The following is a 21,677-nucleotide window of genomic DNA, read 5'->3' on the forward strand; positions in this document are numbered from 1 at the left end:
GCACGCAGAGATGTGTGTCTGGCACGCAGAGATGTGTGTCTGGCACGCAGAGATGCGTGTCGCCACCTGGGTGTCAGAAGGAGAAGAGTAGCTGAATGTCATCCGCATAGCAGTGATAGGTGAGACCATGTGAGGATATGAGGGAACAGAGTGACTTGGTTTATAGAGAGAAGAGGAGAGGTCCATCCGCATAGCAGTGATAGGTGAGGATATGAGGGAACAGAGTGACTTGGTTTATAGAGAGAAGAGAAGAGGTCCATCCGCATAGCAGTGATAGGAGAGACCATGTGAGGATATGAGGGAACAGAGTGACTTGGTTTATAGAGAGAAGAGGAGAGGTCCATCCGCATAGCAGTGATAGGTGAGGATATGAGGGAACAGAGTGACTTGGTTTATAGAGAGAAGAGGAGAGGGCCTAGAACTCAACCCTAAACCTAGAACAAATGGCACCCTATTTCTCTTTTTATAGTGCACTATTTTGTTTTTTTTACCAAATCCCTATCAAAAGTAGTGCACTAAATGGGGAATGGGGTGCTATTTGGGACGCATGAAGCCAGTAGACACAGCTAACACACTGTGACCGACGGCTTCTTTTTCCACTTCCATCTTAAATTATGTGGCTTCACGTCTGGCTGAGGGAAAAACACGGCTGTTAGAACAAGCTGTTAGCAAGATATAAAGACTGTTGTGAATATTCTCTCTCTCTCAGTAGCAGTATTTCTATTTTTACTCTCTCAACTTTGCAACTTTATGAGGCGAGTCGGCTCTGCTTGGTTTGTATTCTGATGGTTTTATGAGGAGCGTGGCTGTGCCAGAGGTGGTTCTGAACCCTGGTGTTAGAGCCGCCCTAGGCCTGTCGACAGTTTAGGGGAGAGGTGGTTAGAGCCGCCCTAGGGCTGTCAACAGTTGAGGGGAGGGGTGGTTAGAGCCGCCCTAGGGCTGTCAATAGTTGAGGGGTGGTTAGAGCCGCCCTAGGGCTGTCAACAGTTGAGGGGTGGTTAGAGCCGCCCTAGGGCTGTCAACAGTTGAGGGGTGGTTAGAGCCGCCCTAGGGCTGTCAACAGTTGAGGGGAGGGGTGGTTAGAGCCGCCCTAGGGCTGTCAATAGTTGAGGGGAGGGGTGGTTAGCCGCCCTAGGGCTGTCAACAGTTGAGGGGAGGGGTGGTTAGAGCCGCCCTTGGGCTGTCAACAGTTGAGGGGAGGGGTGGTTAGCCGCCCTAGGGCTGTCAACAGTTTAGGAGAGGGATGGTTAGAGTCACCCTAGGGCTGTCAACAGTTTAGGGGAGGGGTGGTTAGAGCCGCCCTAGGGCTGTCAACAGTTTAGGGGAGGGGTGGTTAGAGCCGCCCTAGGGCTGTCAACAGTTTAGGGTAGGGGTGGTTTGTGCCGCCCTAGGGCTGTCAACAGTTGAGGGGAGGGGTGGTTAGCCGCCCTAGGGCTGTCAACAGTTTAGGGGAGGGGTGGTTAGAGCCGCCCTAGGGCTGTCAACAGTTGAGGGGAGGGGTGGTTAGCCGCCCTAGGGCTGTCAACAGTTTAGGAGAGGGGTGGTTAGAGCCGCCCTAGGGCTGTCAACAGTTTAGGGGAGGGGTGGTTAGAGCCGCCCTAGGGCTGTCAACAGTTTAGGGGAGGGGTGGTTAGAGCCGCCCTAGGGCTGTCAACAGTTTAGGGGAGGGGTGGTTAGAGCCGCCCTAGGGCTGTCAACAGTTTAGGGGAGGGGTGGTTAGAGCCGCCCTAGGGCTGTCAACAGTTTAGGGGAGGGGTGGTTAGAGCCGCCCAAGGGCTGTCAACGGTTTAGGGGAGGGGTGGTTAGCCGCCCTAGGGCTGTCAACAGTTTGGAGGGGTGGTTAGAGCCGCCCTAGGGCTGTCAACAGTTTAGGGGAGGGGTGGTTAGAGCCGCCCTAGGGCTGTCAACTAAACCCCCTTCCTCCATCCCCTCCAGGCTTCACTGTAAATAGGCTTCCACATCCCAGCATGGATCAGTAGTCAGTCCCCAGGAGCAGCCTTAAGGATCGTCCCAAATAGCACCCTATCCCACTATGTAGGGCACGACTGACCAGGACCCTGGGCTCTACTCTAAAGTAGTGCCCTGTAGAGGAAATAGGATGCTATTTTGGATGCAATATTACTGTAGCTCCCTCCTCTAAGCTGAATGGACATGGTTAAGAGATACCAGATGACACACACACACACACACCAGATGAGGGGGCCTTTCCTCTCATTTCCCCCCAGCTGGGATGTAGCAGAGCAGTGTCACGGCGATGTCACAGTGCCTCTACTTCACCTGGGGGCACACAGGACATGTTCTGCTGCTCTGAGGGGTACACACACACACACACACACACACACACACACACACACACACACACACACACACACACACACACACACACACACACACACACACACACACACACACACACACACACACACATTCATTCACTTTCTCTCTGACTGTCCATTCAGAAGACTAGGCCTCAGGGCTAGCCGTGCTCCACTGTTGAAGTCTGAATATAATGGAGCATTATAGAATACCACAGTGCTCAGTGGACTGAGACACAATGGAACTACAATGTGCTTGAGCTTAGGGATGGAACCATATGAATTCCATTGGCTCCGCTGATTCTAGTTCCGGAAGCTCTGCAGTTCTAGCCAGTGTTTTCTATTTGTGACAATCATTACTAACGGGAGTTAACCTTTCTGTGTGTTTGATCTTTGGACCAGTAGGTGAACTACTTCCTTCTCCTTGGCAGATTGAGTAGAAATGAAAAACTAATCCTGCTCTGTTTCTTCAAATGTTATTCAGCCTCTAAAAAAAAAGGTGACACTGCCCCCAAAACTGACATATTTGGCACAGAATCATTTGACTTATAGACTCATTTGACTATAGAGATGGGACGATGATGACTCATCTTCAATCACACATGCAGTACTTCCAGTAATAGTGTTCCATCCCACAATGTCTTAGCAAATCAAGAACAGCTTGTGTCGTGGTATTTTAACCTTGATCCAATGCCTCACCTGAGTCTGAACCAAACTATTCACATTTCAGCTGTCTTCTAATGACTTTCTCTATGGCTCCTATCCTGCATGTTATACTATTATATCACAGTCCAGTACACTCTGGTTTTGAAGTTTGCCCCATCTATCATTAACAGTTCAAATGTGTTGTCAGGAATGGGGCTCTGTCCACAGTTCTAACTACAGCTGACTCTCTGAGGCTCTTTTAAACTGTCTATTGCACGTGTAATGATGGTTTACTGCGTGTAATGATGGTTTACTGCGTGTAATGATGGTTTACCGCATCTATGGCGATTATGCTAATGATATAGAACAAACTGCACCCTATGATTGGAACTGTACTCTGTCTCTCTTCTGGTGTAAAACGTGGTGGCTTGGCAGAGATGGATGGTTCTAGACTGATCTGGATGGATGGTTCTAGACCGGTCTGGATGGATGGTTCTGGATGGATGGTTCTGGATGGATGGTTCTGGATGGATGGTTCTGGATGGATGGTTCTAGACCGGTCTGGATGCATGGTTCTAGACCGGTCTGGATGCATGGTTCTAGACCGGTCTGGATGGATGGTTCTAGACCGGTCTGGATGGATGGTTCTAGACCGGTCTGGATGGATGGTTCTGGATGGATGGTTCTAGACCGGTCTGGATGGATGGTTCTAGACTGATCTGTAAGGATGGTTCTAGACTGATCTGTAAGGATGGTTCTAGACCGATCTGGAAGGATGGTTCTAGACCGGTCTGGAAGGATGGTTCTAGACCGGTCTGGAAGGATGGTTCTAGACCGGTCTGGAAGGATGGTTCTAGACCGGTCTGGAAGGATGGTTCTAGACCGGTCTGGATGGATGGTTCTGGACCGATCTGGATGGATGGTTCTGGACCGATCTGGATGGATGGTTCTGGACCGATCTGGATGGATGGTTCTGGACTGATCTGGATGGATGGTTCTAGACTGATCTGGGTGGATGGTTCTGGACCGATCTGGGTGGATGGTTCTAGACCGATCTGGGTGGATGGTTCTAGACCGATCTTAGTAAGCTGTGTGTTTCTTAGAAGAAAGTGACGACCAGTCTGAGTGAGGTGGTACTAGTCTGGTTAGTATGACTGGGGTGGTGGTGGCGTACTAGTCTGGTTAGTATGACTGTAGTGGTGAGGTGGTACTAGTCTGGTTAGTATGACTGTAGTGGTGAGGTGTACTAGTCTGGTTAGTATGACTAGTGGTGAGGCGTACTAGTCTAGTTAGTATGACTGTAGTGGTGAGGTGGTACTAGTCTGGTTAGTATGACTGTAGTGGTGAGGTGTACTAGTCTGGTTAGTATGACTGTAGTGGTGAGGTGGTACTAGTCTGGTTAGTATGACTGTAGTGGTGAGGCGTACTAGTCTGGTTAGTATGACTGTAGTGGTGAGGTGGTACTAGTCTGGTTAGTATGACTGTAGTGGTGAGGTGTACTAGTCTGGTTAGTATGACTGTAGTGGTGAGGTGGTACTAGTCTGGTTAGTATGACTGTAGTGGTGAGGTGTACTAGTCTGGTTAGTATGACTGTAGTGGTGAGGTGTACTAGTCTGGTTAGTATGACTGTAGTGGTGAGGTGGTACTAGTCTGGTTAGTATGACTGTAGTGGTGAGGTGTACTAGTCTGGTTAGTATGACTGTAGTGGTGAGGTGTACTAGTCTGGTTAGTATGACTGGGGTGGTGAGGTGGTACTAGTCTGGTTAGTATTACTGTAGTGGTGAGGTGGTACTAGTCTGGTTAGTATGACTGTAGTGGTGAGGCGTACTAGTCTGGTTAGTATGACTGTAGTGGTGAGGTGGTACTAGTCTGGTTAGTATGACTGTAGTGGTGAGGTGGTACTAGTCTGGTTAGTATGACTGTAGTGGTGAGGTGGTACTAGTCTGGTTGGTATGACTAGTGGTGGCGTACTAGTCTGGTTAGTATGACTGTAGTGGTGAGGTGGTACTAGTCTGGTTAGTATGACTGTAGTGGTGAGGTGTACTAGTCTGGTTAGTATGAATGGGGTGGTGGTGGCGTACTAGTCTGGTTAGTATGACTGTAGTGGTGAGGTGGTACTAGTCTGGTTAGTATGACTGTAGTGGTGAGGTGTACTAGTCTGGTTAGTATGACTGTAGTGGTGAGGTGTACTAGTCTGGTTAGTATGACTGTAGTGGTGAGGTGTACTAGTCTGGTTAGTATGACTGTAGTGGTGAGGTGGTACTAGTCTGGTTAGTATGACTGTAGTGGTGAGGTGGTACTAGTCTGGTTAGTATGACTGTAGTGGTGAGGTGTACTAGTCTGGTTAGTATGACTGTAGTGGTGAGGTGTACTAGTCTGGTTAGTATGACTGTAGTGGTGAGGTGGTACTAGTCTGGTTAGTATGACTGTAGTGGTGAGGTGTACTAGTCTGGTTAGTATGACTGTAGTGGTGAGGTGTACTAGTCTGGTTAGTATGACTGTAGTGGTGAGGTGGTACTAGTCTGGTTAGTATGACTGTAGTGGTGAGGTGTACTAGTCTGGTTAGTATGACTGTAGTGGTGAGGTGTACTAGTCTGGTTAGTATGACTGTAGTGGTGAGGTGGTACTAGTCTGATTAGTATGACTGTAGTGGTGAGGTGTACTAGTCTGGTTAGTATGACTGGGGTGGTGAGGTGGTACTAGTCTGGTTAGTATGACTGTAGTGGTGAGGTGGTACTAGTCTGGTTAGTATGACTGTAGTGGTGAGGTGGTACTAGTCTGGTTGGTATGACTAGTGGTGGCGTACTAGTCTGGTTAGTATGACTGTAGTGGTGAGGTGTACTAGTCTGGTTAGTATGACTGTAGTGGTGAGGTGGTACTAGTCTGGTTAGTATGACTGTAGTGGTGAGGTGTACTAGTCTGGTTAGTATGACTGGGGTGGTGAGGTGTACTAGTCTGGTTAGTATGACTGTAGTGGTGAGGTGGTACTAGTCTGGTTAGTATGACTGTAGTGGTGAGGTGGTACTAGTCTAGTTAGTATGACTAGTGGTGAGGTGTACTAGTCTGGTTAGTATGACTGTAGTGGTGAGGTGGTACTAGTCTGGTTAGTATGACTGTAGTGGTGAGGTGTACTAGTCTGGTTAGTATGACTAGGTGTACTAGTCTAGTTAGTATGACTGTAGTGGTGAGGTGGTACTAGTCTGGTTAGTATGACTGTAGTGGTGAGGTGTACTAGTCTGGTTAGTATGACTGTAGTGGTGAGGTGTACTAGTCTGGTTAGTATGACTGTAGTGGTGAGGTGTACTAGTCTGGTTAGTATGACTGGGTGTACTAGTCTAGTTAGTATGACTGTAGTGGTGAGGCGTACTAGTCTGGTTAGTATGACTGTAGTGGTGAGGTGTACTAGCTGCCTAAGCTGTTATTAAGGGTGTTGGATAAGTTTATTGAGTAGTGTTTGTGAATGAGTACAAGGGAGAGATCAAACTTTATTTGTCACAAGTGTAGACTTTACCGTGAAATGCTTACTTATACAAGCCCTCAACCAACAGGTGTAGACTTTACCTTGAAATGCTTACTTATACAAGCCCTCAACCAACAGGTGTAGACTTTACCTTGAAATGCTTACTTATACAAGCCCTCAACCAACAGGTGTAGACTTTACCTTGAAATGCTTACTTATACAAGCCCTCAACCAACAGGTGTAGACTTTACCGTGAAATGCTTACTTACAAGCCCTCAACCAACAGGTGTAGACTTTACCGTGAAATGCTTACTTACAAGCCCTCAACCAACAGGTGTAGACTTTACCGTGAAATGCTTACTTACAAGCCCTCAACCAACAGGTGTAGACTTTACCGTGAAATGCTTACTTACAAGCCCTCAACCAACAGTGCAAGTTAAGAAAATATTTACGACGTAGACAGAAGTGACAACAGCGATGGGAGAGAGAGACTAAGGCTCCCTTCTGGTCCCAGCTTGTGTAGCTGGTTCATCATTATCCCAGCTTGTGTAGGCTGGTTCATCATTATCCCAGCTTGTGTAGGCTGGTTCATCATTATCCCAGCTTGTGTAGCTGGTTCATCATTATCCCAGCTTGTGTAGCTGGTTCATCATTATCCCAGCTTGTGTAGCTGGTTCATCATTATCCCAGCTTGTGTAGCTGGTTCATCATTATCCCAGCTTGTGTAAATGGTTCATCATTATCCCAGCTTGTGTAAATGGTTCATCATTATCCCAGCTTGTGTAGGCTGGTGCATCATTATCCCAGCTTGTGTAGCTGGTTCATCATTATCCCAGCTTGTGTAGCTGGTTCATCATTATCCCAGCTTGTGTAGCTGGTTCATCATTATCCCAGCTTGTGTAGCTGGTTCATCATTATCCCAGCTTGTGTAGCTGGTTCATCATTATCCCAGCTTGTGTAAATGGTTCATCATTATCCCAGCTTGTGTAAATGGTTCATCATTATCCCAGCTTGTGTAGGCTGGTTCATCATTATCCCAGCTTGTGTAGCTGGTTCATCATTATCCCAGCTTGTGTAGGCTGGTTCATCATTATCCCAGCTTGTGTAGGCTGGTTCATCATTATCCCAGCTTGTGTAGGCTGGTTCATCATTATCCCAGCTTGTGTAGCTGGTTCATCATTATCCCAGCTTGTGTAGCTGGTTCATCATTATCCCAGCTTGTGTAGCTGGTTCATCATTATCCCAGCTTGTGTAGCTGGTTCATCATTATCCCAGCTTGGTCAAATGAAGAGGAGGGGCAACAGACACTTATCACCAGCCCCTCATTGGCCTCACATGCTTACAATAAAGGATCTCTGACGCACACACACACTCCCATCCGCAGTAGCGATCCTCAGAGAGAGAGAGAGAGAGAGAGAGAGGGGCGGGGGGAGGTTTGTTAGTCATAGACAGTCTGTTACAAACCAGCCTGGAGATGTCCTGGACACAATACATTAGACAGTCTGTCTGTATTACAAACCAGCCTGGAGATGTCCTGGACACAATACATTAGACAGTCTGTCTGTATTACAAACCAGCCTGGAGATGTCCTGGACACAATACATTAGACAGTCTGTCTGTATTACAAACCAGCCTGGAGATGTCCTGGACACAATACATTAGACAGTCTGTCTGTATTACAAACCAGCCTGGAGATGTCCTGGACAAAATACATTAGACAGTCTGTCTGTATTACAAACCAGCCTGGAGATGTCCTGGACACAATACATTAGTCTGTCTGTATTACAAACCAGCCTGGAGATGTCCTGGACACAATACATTAGACAGTCTGTCTGTATTACAAACCAGCCTGGAGATGTCCTGGACAAAATACATTAGACAGTCTGTCTGTATTACAAACCAGCCTGGAGATGTCCTGGACACAATACATTAGACAGTCTGTATTACAAACCAGCCTGGAGATGTCCTGGACAAAATACATTAGACAGTCTGTCTGTATTACAAACCAGCCTGGAGATGTCCTGGACACAATACATTATAAAGTCTGTCTGTGTTACAAACCAGCCTGGAGATGTCCTGGACACAATACATTAGACAGTCTGTCTGTATTACAAACCAGCCTGGAGATGTCCTGGACACAATACATTAGACAGTCTGTCTGTGTTGTCCTGGGACACAATACATTAGACTGTAACGGCAGTCCTGAACGGCAGTATTGAGGGAACCAAGGCGCAGCGTAGTGAAATGACATATTTTATTAACGAAAACACGAACTTGACTAAACTAACAAAACAACAAAACGGTGTAGACAGACCTAGACGACGAACTTACATAAAACAAGAAGAACGCACGAATAGGAAACATAGACTACACAAACCGAACAAACCGTAAACAGTCCCGCGTGGTGTACAGACACAGACACGGAAGACAATCACCCACAACGAACACTGTGACAACGCCTACCTAAATATGACTCTTAATTAGAGGAACGCCAAACACCTGCCTCTAATTAAGAGCCATACCAGGCAACCCAAAAACCAACATAGAAACAGAAAACATAGAATGCCCACCCAAACTCACGTCCTGACCAACTAACACATATAACAAACTAACAGAAATAGGTCAGGAACGTGACATAACCCCCCCCCATAAGGTGCGAACTCCGGGCGCACCAGCACAAAGTCTAGGGGAGGGTCTGGGTGGGCATCTGACCACAGTGGTGGCTCAGGCTCCGGGCGAGGTCCCCACCCCACCATAATCAATCCTAGCCTCCCTCTCCCCCTAAAAATGTCCACCCTCAATTTACCCTCACAAAATCCTCTTAGTAACATCAATGACAGGGACAGCACCGGGACAGAGAGATAAATCAGATAGATCAGAAAATAGAGGTAGCTCAAGAAAGAGAGGGAGATCAGGATAGAGGGGCAGCTCCGGACAGAGAGACAGCTCTGGACTGAGGGGCAGTTCTGGGTATATAGCCGTTTCTGGCTGAAGGGCAGCTCCTGGCTGACTGACGAATCTGGACGCTCATGGCAGGCTGACGGCTCTCGACGCTCATGGCAGGCTGACGGCTCTCGACGCTCATGGCTGGCTGACGGCTCTCGAGGCTCATGGCAGGCTGACGGCTCTCGACGCTCATGGCAGGCTGACGGCTCTCGACGCTCATGGCAGGCTGACGGCTCTCGACGCTCATGGCAGGCTGACGGCTCTCGACGCTCATGGCAGGCTGACGGCTCTCGACGCTCATGGCAGGCTGACGGCTCTCGACGCTCATGGCAGGCTGACGGCTCTCGACGCTCATGGCAGGCTGACGGCTCTCGACGCTCATGGCAGGCTGACGGCTCTGGACGCTCATGGCTCTCTGACGGCTCTGGCTGCTCATGGCTCTCTGACGGCTCTGGCTGCTCATGGCTCGCTGGTGGCTCTGGACGCTCATGGCTCTCTGACGGCTCTGGCTGCTCATGGCTCGCTGGTGGCTCTGGCAGATCCTGTCTGTCTGGCGGCTCTGGCAGATCCTGTCTGTCTGGCGGCTCTGGCAGATCCTGTCTGTCTGGCGGCTCTGGCAGATCCTGTCTGTCTGGCGGCTCTGGCAGATCCTGTCTGTCTGGCGGCTCTGGCAGATCCTGTCTGGTTGGCGGCTCTGGCAGATCCTGTCTGGTTGGCGGCTCTGGCAGATCCTGTCTGGTTGGCGGCTCTGGCAGATCCTGTCTGACGGACGGCTCTAGCGGCTCCTGTCTGGCGGGCGGCTCTAGCGGCTCCTGTCTGGCGGACGGCTCTGTAGGCTCATGGCAGACGGGCGGCTTTGCAGGCTCATGGCAGACGGGCGGCTTTGCAGGCTCATTGCAGACGGATGGCTCAGACGGCGCTGGGGAGACGGATGGCTCAGATGGCGCTGAGGAGACGGATGGCTCAGATGGCGCTGGGGAGACGGATGGCTCAGATGGCGCTGGGGAGACGGATGGCTCTGGCCGGATAAGGCGCACTGTAGACCTGGTGCGTGGTGCCGGAACTGGAGGCACCGGGCTAAGGACACGCACCTTCATGCTAGTGCGGGGAGCAGGGACAGGGCACACTGGACTCTCAAAGCCCACTCTATACCTGGTGCGTGGTACCGGCACTGGTGGCACCGGGCTGAGGGCAAGCACATCAGGATTAGTAGGGGGAGAAGAAACAGTGTGTACAGGGCTCTGGAGACGCACAGGAGGCTTAGTGCGTGGTGCCGGAACTGGAGGCACCGAACTGGATACACGCACTACAGGGAGAGTGCATGGAGGAGGAACTGGGCTCAGGAGACGCACTGGTAGCCTAGTGCGTAGTGTAGGCACTGTAGGTACTAGGCTGGGGCGGGGAGGTGGCGCCGGAAATACCGGACCGTGCAGGCGTACTGGCTCTCTTGAGCATTGAGCCTGCCCAACCTTACCTGGTTGAATGCTCCCGGTCGCCCGACCAGTGCGGGGAGGTGGAATAACCCGCACCGGCCTATGTAGGCGATCCGGGGAAACCATGCGTAAGGTAGAAAGTCTGTCTGTATTACAAACCAGCCTGGAGATGTCCTGGGACACAATACATTAGAAAGTCTGTCTGTATTACAAACCAGCCTGGAGATGTCCTGGGACACAATACATTAGACAGTCTGTCTGTTACAAACCAGCCTGTAGATGTCCTGGGACACAATACATTAGAAAGTCTGTCTGTGTCACAAACCAACCTGTAGCGCCAGGTGGTTGACGGCAGCGCCGGGTGGTTGACGGCAGCGCCGGGTGGTTGACGGCAGCGCCGGGTGGTTGACGGCAGCGCCGGGTGGTTGACGGCAACGCCGGGTGGTTGACGGCAGCGTCAGGTGAGCAGCAGTGTGATTGTTATACAGACTGAAGAAGGATAACAGCAGGACCACATTAACCATGTAGAGGATTAGTTTAGCTGGTTGGTTAACAGCAGGACCACATTAACCATGTAGAGGATTAGTTTAGCTGGTTGGTTAACAGCAGGACCACATTAACCATGTAGAGGATTAGTTTAGCTGGTTGGTTAACAGCAGGACCACATTAACCATGTAGAGGATTAGTTTAGCTGGTTGGTTAACAGCAGGACCACATTAACCATGTAGAGGATTAGTTTAGCTGGTTGGTTAACAGCAGGACCACATTAACCATGTAGAGGATTAGTTTAGCTGGTTGGTTAACAGCAGGACCACATTAACCATGTAGAGGATTAGTTTAGCTGGTTGGTTAACAGCAGGACCACATTAACCATGAAGAGGATTAGTTTAGCTGGTTGGTTAACAGCAGGACCACATTAACCATGTAGAGGATTAGTTTAGCTGGTTGGTTAACAGCAGGACCACATTAACCATGAAGAGGATTAGTTTAGCTGGTTGGATAACAGCAGGACCACATTAACCATGTAGAGGATTAGTTTAGCTGGTTGGATAACAGCAGGACCACATTAACCATGTAGAGGATTAGTTTAGCTGGTTGGATAACAGCAGGACCACATTAACCATGTAGAGGATTAGTTTAGCTGGTTGGTTAACAGCAGGACCACATTAACCATGTAGAGGATTAGTTTAGCTGGTTGGATAACAGCAGGACCACATTAACCATGTAGAGGATTAGTTTAGCTGGTTGGATAACAGCAGGACCACATTAACCATGTAGAGGATTAGTTTAGCTGGTTGGTTAACAGCAGGACCACATTAACCATGTAGAGGATTAGTTTAGCTGGTTGGTTAACAGCAGGACCACATTAACCATGTAGAGGATTAGTTTAGCTGGTTGGTTAACAGCAGGACCACATTAACCATGTAGAGGATTAGTTTAGCTGGTTGGTTAACAGCAGGACCACATTAACCATGTAGAGGATTAGTTTAGCTGGTTGGTTAACAGCAGGACCACATTAACCATGTAGCGGATTAGTTTAGCTGGTTGGTTAACAGCAGGATCACATTAACCATGTAAATGATTAGTTTAGCTGGTTGGTTAACAGCAGGACCACATTAACCATGTAGAGGATTAGTTTAGCTGGTTGGTTAACAGCAGGACCACATTAACCATGTAGAGGATTAGTTTAGCTGGTTGGTTAACAGCAGGACCACATTAACCATGTAGAGGATTAGTTTAGCTGGTTGGTTAACAGCAGGACCACATTAACCATGTAGAGGATTAGTTTAGCTGGTTGGTTAACAGCAGGACCACATTAACCATGTAGAGGATTAGTTTAGCTGGTTGGTTAACAGCAGGACCACATTAACCATGTAGAGGATTAGTTTAGCTGGTTGGTTAACAGCAGGACCACATAAGTGGTAGCAGATCTTTTGAGAGGGCAGAGTTGATTAATCTCAGACTAAATGGAAATACGTGCTGGTCTTAAAGTCAACAAGGATTAGTCATGCTAAGATCCAATCCAAGAGGGGCGGAGGGAGGGGCGGAGGGTGGGACGGAGGGATGGAGGGGCGGAGGGTGGGAGGGAGGGATGGAGGGGCGGAGGGTGGGAGGGAGGGATGGAGGGGCGGATGGTGGGAGGGAGGGGCGGATGGTGGGGTCTCAAGGGTTTTTAAGAGCCTACAGTTCAGTAGGGAAGGTCTCAGACAGTAGAATGTGGGTTCACCTGTAGGGAAGGTCTCTGACAGTAGAATGTGGGTTCACCAGTAGGGAAGGTCTCAGACAGTAGAATGTGGGTTCACCTGTAGGGAAGGTCTCAGACAGTAGAATGTGGGTTCACCAGTAGGGAAGGTCTCAGACAGTAGAATGTGGGTTCACCTGTAGGGAAGGTCTCAGACAGTAGAATGTGGGTTCACCTGTAGGGAAGGTCTCAGACAGTAGAATGTGGGTTCACCAGTAGGGAAGGTCTCAGACAGTAGAATGTGGGTTCACCAGTAGGGAAGGTCTCAGACAGTAGAATGTGGGTTCACCTGTAGGGAAGGTCTCAGACAGTAGAATGTGGGTTCACCTGTAGGGAAGGTCTCAGACAGTAGAATGTGGGTACACCAGTAGGGAAGGTCTCTGACAGTAGAATGTGGGTTCACCTGTAGGGAAGGTATCAGACAGTAGAATGTGGGTTCACCAGTAGGGAAGGTCTCAGACAGTAGAATGTGGGTTCACCTGTAGGGAAGGTCTCAGACAGTAGAATGCGGGTTCACCTGTAGGGAAGGTCTCAGACAGTAGAATGTGGGTTCACCTGTAGGGAAGGTCTCAGACAGTAGAATGTGGGTTCACCAGTAGGGAAGGTCTCAGACAGTAGAATGTGGGTTCACCTGTAGGGAAGGTCTCAGACAGTAGAATGTGGGTTCACCTGTAGGGAAGGTCTCAGACAGTAGAATGTGGGTTCACCTGTAGGGAAGGTCTCAGACAGTAGAATGTGGGTTCACCTGTAGGGAAGGTCTCAGACAGTAGAATGTGGGTTCACCTGTAGGGAAGGTCTCAGACAGTAGAATGTGGGTTCACCACTAGGGGTCTCAGACAGTAGAATGTGGGTTCACCACTAGGGGTCTCAGACAGTAGAATGTGGGTTCACCTGTAGGGAAGGTCTCTGACGTTCTGACAATGTGTCTCAGTTCATTCAGTGTTTTATCTGCTGCAGTCGTTCTGACAGTGTCTCTTTCAGTGTGTCTAGGGTTTGTTGACTACATTTTCTGGGACAGCATAAAGTATACCATTACCTAAAACACTGTTGTAACCATTGAATTAGAATACTAGAATCTTATGTCATTAAAGGTCAGATTGTCTACATTCATGGTCTGTTTACATATATTTTATAGACTAATTATACAGACAATTGGTATAAAATGTATTTATAATTATATGACAATATTTTAGGTTGACAATAATTCTATTACAGAATTTCCGATATCGCATGCCTTTTTATTTTCTTCCCGTTCTGGAACTTTGAGGGTTTATGACATGGCCCTCTGGTAAGTCAATAGGATCTCTATGGTTGTAACTGTATCAATGCATCTCTTTTTTTAGGTGGTGGGTAGAGTTCTCCTGCTCCAGCTGATCGATCACCTGACCCGTGGTTACCTTAGCGACCCGCTGGTGACCCGCCTCCTGAACAGCACCCGCGTCCACATCCTGGTTTCCATGAACCCCGACGGCTTCGAGTCCTCCAGCAGAGACTGCATGTACTCCCAGGGGAGGTGAGATAGTGAGGAGCATCATGGGACTGCATGTACTCCCAGGGGAGGTGAGATAGTGAGGAGCATCATGGGACTGCATGTACTCCCAGGGGAGGTGAGATAGTGAGGAGCATCATGGGACTGCATGTACTCCCAGGGGAGGTGAGATAGTGAGGAGCATCATGGGACTGCATGTACTCCCAGGGCAGGTGAGATAGTGAGGAGCATCATGGGACTGCATGTACTCCCAGGGGAGGTGAGATAGTGAGGAGCATCATGGGACTGCATGTACTCCCAGGGGAGGTGAGATAGTGAGGAGCATCATGGGACTGCATGTACTCCCAGGGGAGGTGAGATAGTGAGGAGCATCATGGGACTGCATGTACTCCCAGGGGAGGTGAGATAGTGAGGAGCATCATGGGTTGTGTTTTAGTCACTGTGGCTGGAGGGACATCATGGGTTGTATCTTAGTCACTGTGGCTGGAGGGACATCATGGGTTGTATCTTAGTCACCGTGGCTGGAGGAAAATCATGGGTTGTGTTTTAGTCACCGTGGCTGGAGGGACATCATGGGTTGTGTCTTAGTCACCGTGGCTGGAGGAAAATCATGGGTTGTGTCTTACGGTCACCGTGGCTGGAGGAAAATCATGGGTTGTATCTTAAAGTCAACAAGATCAATCTGTCCCTTCTGACACTGTACAGTAACTTCAAAACCAACTCACAGCCTTGGTCCAGTCTGACTTGTGTTGTAGAACTTTACAATGTGTTTTGGCGAGAGTGAGTGAATAGTTGATCTGACTATCTGATCCATTGGCCCGCTACATGGGGAATAGGGTTCCGTTGGCCCGCTACATAGGGAATAGGGTTCCGTTGGCCCGTTAGATAGGGTTCCGTTGGCCCGCTAGATAGATGAGGAATAGGGTTCCGTTGGCCCGCTACATAGGGAATAGGGTTCCGTTGGCCCGCTACATAGGGAATAGGGTTCCGTTGGCCCGCGACATAGGGAATAGGGTTCCGTTGGCCCGTTAGATAGGGTTCCGTTGGCCCGCTAGATAGATGAGGAATAGGGTTCCGTTGGCCCGCTACATAGGGAATAGGGTTCTATTTGGGAGGGAGGCAGTGACGGTCACACCCATTAACAGATCCTGGAGTTTTATCTGAGCTGTTTGTAGACACAACACCTCTACATCACTCTGATGTGGGCGCGTGGCAGGAAGCCACGGCCTGAAAGCAAACTCTCTCTCGCTCTGTCTCCTCTCTCACACACAAACACTCTTTCACTCACACACACACAGATCCCATTCCCTGGCAGTGGAGTCCCCCCCGGATGGGACAGGACACACACACACACACACACACACACACACACACACACACACACAAATCCCATTCCCTGGCAGTGGAGTCCCCCCCGGATGGGACAGGACACACACACACACACACACACACACACACACACACACACACACACACACACACACACACAGATCCCATTCCCTGGCAGTGGAGTCCCCCCCGGATGGGACAGGACACACACACACCCAGCCCCAAACAGTGACACACTCACATCGACTCACACAGATGTTATTCCCATTCCATGGAAGTGGATTCCTTCCCGGATGGGACAGGACACACACACACACACACACACACACACACACACACACACACACACACACACACACACACACACAGATCCCATTCCCTGGCAGTGGATTCCTCCCCAGATGGGATAGGACACGAACACCCACACTCTGACTCTAACACAGTCATCCCAGCCCCATACAGTGGAAAAAACTCACCTACTCGTCACCATAACAACTTGAAACAGGGAATGGTTCTTAGAACAACAGAGACGTCTGCCTTCCGGGGAAAAAAATATTATGAAGCAACAATACAATAACGCAACAAGTTGGTTTTCCAACGTTTTAGTGACTGGAAGAGATGACGGGAACGACTTCCTGGAACTAAATGACTCGTCATGTTTTTGTTGTAATGTGGCTTAGATCAGTGTTCACCAGTTTAACTGAAACCACTGGCGTTGAACACAACCTGTTTGGTGGTAGATCTGTCTGCACTGACCTGTTTGGTGGTATATCTGTCTGCACTGGCCTGTTTGGTGGTAGATCTGTCTGCACTGACCTGTTTGGTGGTAGATATCTGTCTGCACTGACCTGTTTGGTGGTATATCTGTCTGCACTGACCTGTTTGGTGGTAGATCTGTCTGCACTGGCCTGTTTGGTGGTAGATCTGTCTGCACTGACCTGTTTGGTAGTAGATCTGTCTGCACTGACCTGTTTGGTGGTAGATCTGTCTGCACTGACCTGTTTGGTGGTAGATCTGTCTGCACTGACCTGTTTGGTGGTAGATATCTGTCTGCACTGGCCTGTTTGTTGGTAGATATCTGTCTGCACTGGCCTGTTTGGTGGTAAATATATGTCTGCACTGACCTGTTTGGTGGTAAATATATGTCTACACTGACCTGTTTGGTGGATAAATGTCTGTCTGCACTGACCTGTTTGGTGGTAAATATCTGTCTGCACTGACCTGTTTGGTGGTTATTTAGAAGACCCAATAGAAGTGAACCATTTGTACATTTCACTCTGCCTGTACCCGGCACTTTGCTGTCACTCATGTTTCCCCTAAATACAGAGGCAGTAACAAAGCCTCACAACCACAATACTGACCCGTAGTCTTTTATTTGACTGTCTGGAAACAGGAAGACTTCCTGAAGTCTCCAATTAGCCAGAGATGGGCCTTGAGAGTTCTGGTTTAGGTCCAAAATGGCACCCTATTCCCTATGGGCCCTAGTCAAAACTAGTGCACCCTATTCCCCATGGGCCCTGGTCAAAACTAGTGTACCCTATTCCCCATGAGCCCTGGTCAAAAGTAGTGCACCCTATTCCCCATGGGCCCTGGTCAAAAGTAGTGCACCCTATTCCCCATGGGCCCTGGTCAAAAGTAGTGCACCCTATTCCCCATGGGCCCTGGTCAAAAGTAGTGCACGACATAGGGAATAGGGTGCCGTTTTGGAACGTAGGTCTGATCTCGACTCCATCTCTGTAATTAGCATTGTTAAACTGAAGAGTCTTTGGAGTGCAGCCTCATAGGAGGAAATGGGAACATTTCTGAACTTCTCCTGTAGCCTACACACACACACACACACACACACACACACACACACACACACACACACACACACACACACACACACACACACACACACACACACACACACACACACACACGGGCCTCTTGATGAGGTTGTGGTTCTTGGAAGTGGCAGGAAGTCCCTAGGAATAGATTGTGTTTCAAGAGACTACACATGCACACACACTGGCACGCATATAGATCTAAGCAATAAGGCACGAGGGGGTGTGGTATGAAGCTGGTTGAGAGAATGCCAATCACCTTTGTGATTGGAGGATAGCTATGAGGGTTATTTAATCAGGATCAAAACCTTTGATCTCCTCCCAGCTAATTCATGATATAATGTTCATATTTAAAGATAGAATGTCTAGTGTCTTTGGTATATGACAGGAGTGGAATGTTAGTCTGGGTACCAGTCTTCAGCTATCACATCCCCTCTTCCTTACTGACATCCTGGGCGCTGCTCCGGGCCTGCTCGTGGCCTGGGCGCTGCTCCGGGCCTGCTCGTGGCCTGGACCCTGCTCCGGGCCTGCTCGTGGCCTGGACCCTGCTCCGGGCCTGCTCGTGGCCTGGACCCTGCTCCGGGCCTGCTCGTGGCCTGGGCGCTGCTCCGGGCCTGCTCGTGGCCTGGGCGCTGCTCCGGGCCTGCTCGTGGCCTGGATCCTGCTCCGGGCCTGCTCGTGGCCTGGACCCTGCTCCGGGCCTGCTCGTGGCCTGGACGCTGCTCCGGGCCTGCTCGTGGCCTGGACCCTGCTCCGGGCCTGCTCGTGGCCTGGACGCTGCTCCGGACCTGCTCGTGGCCTGGACGCTGCTCCGGGCCTGCTCGTGGCCTGGACGCTGCTCCGGGCCTGCTCGTGGCCTGGACGCTGCTCCGGGCCTGCTCGTGTCCTGGACGCTGCTCCGGGCCTGCTCGTGGCCTGGACGCTGCTCCGGACCTGCTCGTGGCCTGGACGCTGCTCGTGGCCTGGACGCTGTTCCGGGCCTGCTCATGGCCTGGAGGCTGCTCTGGACCTGCTCGTGTCCTGGGCGCTGCTCTGGACCTGCTCGTGTCCTGGGCGCTGCTCCGGGCCTGCTCGTGGCCTGGACGCTGTTCCGGGCCTGCTCGTGGCCTGGACGCTGCTCCGGACCTGCTCGTGTCCTGGACCTGCTCGTGTCCTGGACGCTGCTCCGGGCCTGCTCGTGGCCTGGGCGCTGCTCCGGGCCTGCTCGTGGCCTGGGCGCTGCTCCGGGCCTGCTCATTATGGTGTTCCTGACACTTCTTTACAACTGAAACTTTTCTAGCATTGAAGAAAAATATATTAAAGTCTCCAACACTGCTCTCCAACTTTGCCACATCTGACTAGGGCAGTCTTTTTTTTACAACTAAAACAGATGCTTTTCCTTGGCTTTTTAAGGCTTTTCATCTTTTGAAGCCAAAGTTTATTGAAGTCTCTAACTAACACCTCCGTCCAACTCGGACCCATCCCATCTCGTGCTCCAACTGGACCACAGTGGGTTGAAACATCACACCTCAGACCAGATCAGACCAGACCAAGTCATCCACAAGTTGCCGTTCTGTTATGCAATAAATCTGGCTCCAATATGTCTGTCTGTGGGTCAACAGAGTTATTTTCTCCACACTGAGTTGCATCCCAAATGGCAACCTATTCCCTATGTAGTGCACTACTTTAGACCAGAACCCTATAGGACCCTATTCCCTATATAGTGCACTACTTTTGACCAGAACCCTATTCCCTATGTAGTGCACTACTGTTGACCAGAACCCTATTCCCTATGTAGTGCACTACTGTTGACCAGAACCCTATTCCCTATGTAGTGCACTACTGTTGACCAGAACCCTATTCCCTATGTAGTGCACTACTGTTGACCAGAACCCTATTCCCTATGTAGTGCACTACTGTTGACCAGAACCCTATTCCCTATATAGAACACTGCTTTAGACCAGAGCCCTATTGCCTATATAGTGCACTATTGTTGACCAGAGCCCTATTCCCTATATAGTGCACTACTTTTGACCAGAACCCTATTCCCTATATCTGTCGTTCTGCCCATGAACAAGGCAGTTAACCCACTGTTCCTAGGCCGTCATTGAAAATAAGAATTTATTCTTAACTGACTTGCCTAGTTAAATAAAGGTCAAATCAAATATAGTGCACTACTTTTGACCAGGGCACAGGCTATATTATACTATATAGGGAATAGAGTGCCCTGGTTAAAAGTAGTGCACTACATAGCAAAAAGAGGCCAATAGGGCTCTGGCCAAAAGTAGTACTCCATATAGGAAATGGAGTTCCATTTGGGACGAAGCTGAATGACAGAGCGGTGGTGCACCGTACACTGCTGTGGTATAACTACAGGAGGTTACCTCCCTTCTAGGCTGTGGTATAACTACAGGAGGTTACCTCCCTTCTAGGCTGTGGTATAACTACAGGAGGTTACCCCCCTTCTAGGCTGTGGTATAACTACAGGAGGTTACCCCCCTTCTAGTCTGTGGTATAACTACAGGAGGTTACCTCCCTTCTAGTCTGTGGTATAACTACAGGAGGTTACCCCCCTTCTAGGCTGTGGTATAACTACAGGAGGTTACCTCCCTTCTAGTCTGTGGTATAACTACAGGAGGTTACCTCCCTTCAAGTCTGTGGTATAACTACAGGAGGTTACCTCCCTTCTAGTCTGTGGTATAACTACAGGAGGTTACCCCCCTTCTAGTCTGTGGTATAACTACAGGAGGTTACCTCCCTTCTAGTCTGTGGTATAACTACAGGAGGTTACCTCCCTTCTAGTCTGTGGTATAACTACAGGAGGTTACCTCCCTTCTAGTCTGTGGTTTAACTACAGGAGGTTACCTCCCTTCTAGGCTGTGGTATAACTACAGGAGGTTACCCCCCTTCTAGTCTGTGGTATAACTACAGGAGGTTACCTCCCTTCTAGGCTGTGGTATAACTACAGGAGGTTACCTCCCTTTTAGTCTGTGGTATAACTACAGGAGGTTACCTCCCTTCTAGTCTGTGGTATAACTACAGGAGGTTACCTCCCTTCTAGTCTGTGGTATAACTACAGGTTACCTCCCTTCTAGTCTGTGGTATAACTACAGGAGGTTACCTCCCTTCTAGGCTGTGGTATAACTACAGGAGGTTACCCCCCTTCTAGGCTGTGGTATAACTACAGGAGGTTACCCCCCTTCTAGTCTGTGGTATAACTACAGGAGGTTACCTCCCTTCTAGTCTGTGGTATAACTACAGGAGGTTACCCCCCTTCTAGTCTGTGGTATAACTACAGGAGGTTACTTCCCTTCTAGTCTGTGGTATAACTACAGGAGGTTACCCCCCTTCTAGTCTGTGGTATAACTACAGGAGGTTTCCTCCCTTCTAGTCTGTGGTATAACTACAGGAGGTTACCTCCCTTCTAGTCTGTGGTATAACTACAGGAGGTTACCTCCCTTCTAGTCTGTGGTATAACTACAGGAGGTTACCTCCCTTCTAGTCTGTGGTATAACTACAGGAGGTTACCCCCCTTCTAGTCTGTGGTATAACTACAGGAGGTTACCTCCCTTCTAGTCTGTGGTATAACTACAGGAGGTTACCCCCCTTCTAGTCTGTGGTATAACTACAGGAGATTTCCTCCCTTCTAGTCTGTGGTATAACTACAGGAGGTTACCTCCCTTCTAGTCTGTGGTATAACTACAGGAGGTTACCCCCCTTCTAGTCTGTGGTATAACTACAGGAGGTTACCCCCCTTCTAGTCTGTGGTATAACTACAGGAGATTTCCTCCCTTCTAGTCTGTGGTATAACTACAGGAGGTTACCTCCCTTCTAGTCTGTGGTATAACTACAGGAGGTTACCTCCCTTCTAGTCTGTGGTATAACTACAGGAGGTTACCTCCCTTCTAGTCTGTGGTATAACTACAGGAGGTTACCTCCCTTCTAGTCTGGTATAGCTGTTCTCTCTCTGCCTCTCTCTCTCTCTGCCTCTCTTTCTCTCTCTCTCTCTCTAT

At 49.5% G+C, this 21,677-nt stretch overlaps 1 protein-coding gene across 2 annotated transcripts in view; it reads left to right on the forward strand.

Annotated features, from left to right (window-relative positions):
* The window catches only part of cpm (carboxypeptidase M), an 84,757-nt gene that overhangs the window by 32,073 nt on the left and 31,007 nt on the right, over positions 1 to 21,677 (forward strand). For both annotated transcript variants that reach the window (XM_055905835.1, XM_055905836.1), the window contains exon 4: positions 14,385 to 14,554. In XM_055905835.1, the coding sequence (XP_055761810.1) occupies positions 14,385 to 14,554 (170 nt within the window). The remainder of the gene's footprint in view (positions 1 to 14,384; positions 14,555 to 21,677) is intronic.

The sequence above is a fragment of the Salvelinus fontinalis genome, chromosome 39, assembly GCF_029448725.1.
Source record: "Salvelinus fontinalis isolate EN_2023a chromosome 39, ASM2944872v1, whole genome shotgun sequence".
NCBI lineage: Eukaryota > Metazoa > Chordata > Actinopteri > Salmoniformes > Salmonidae > Salvelinus > Salvelinus fontinalis.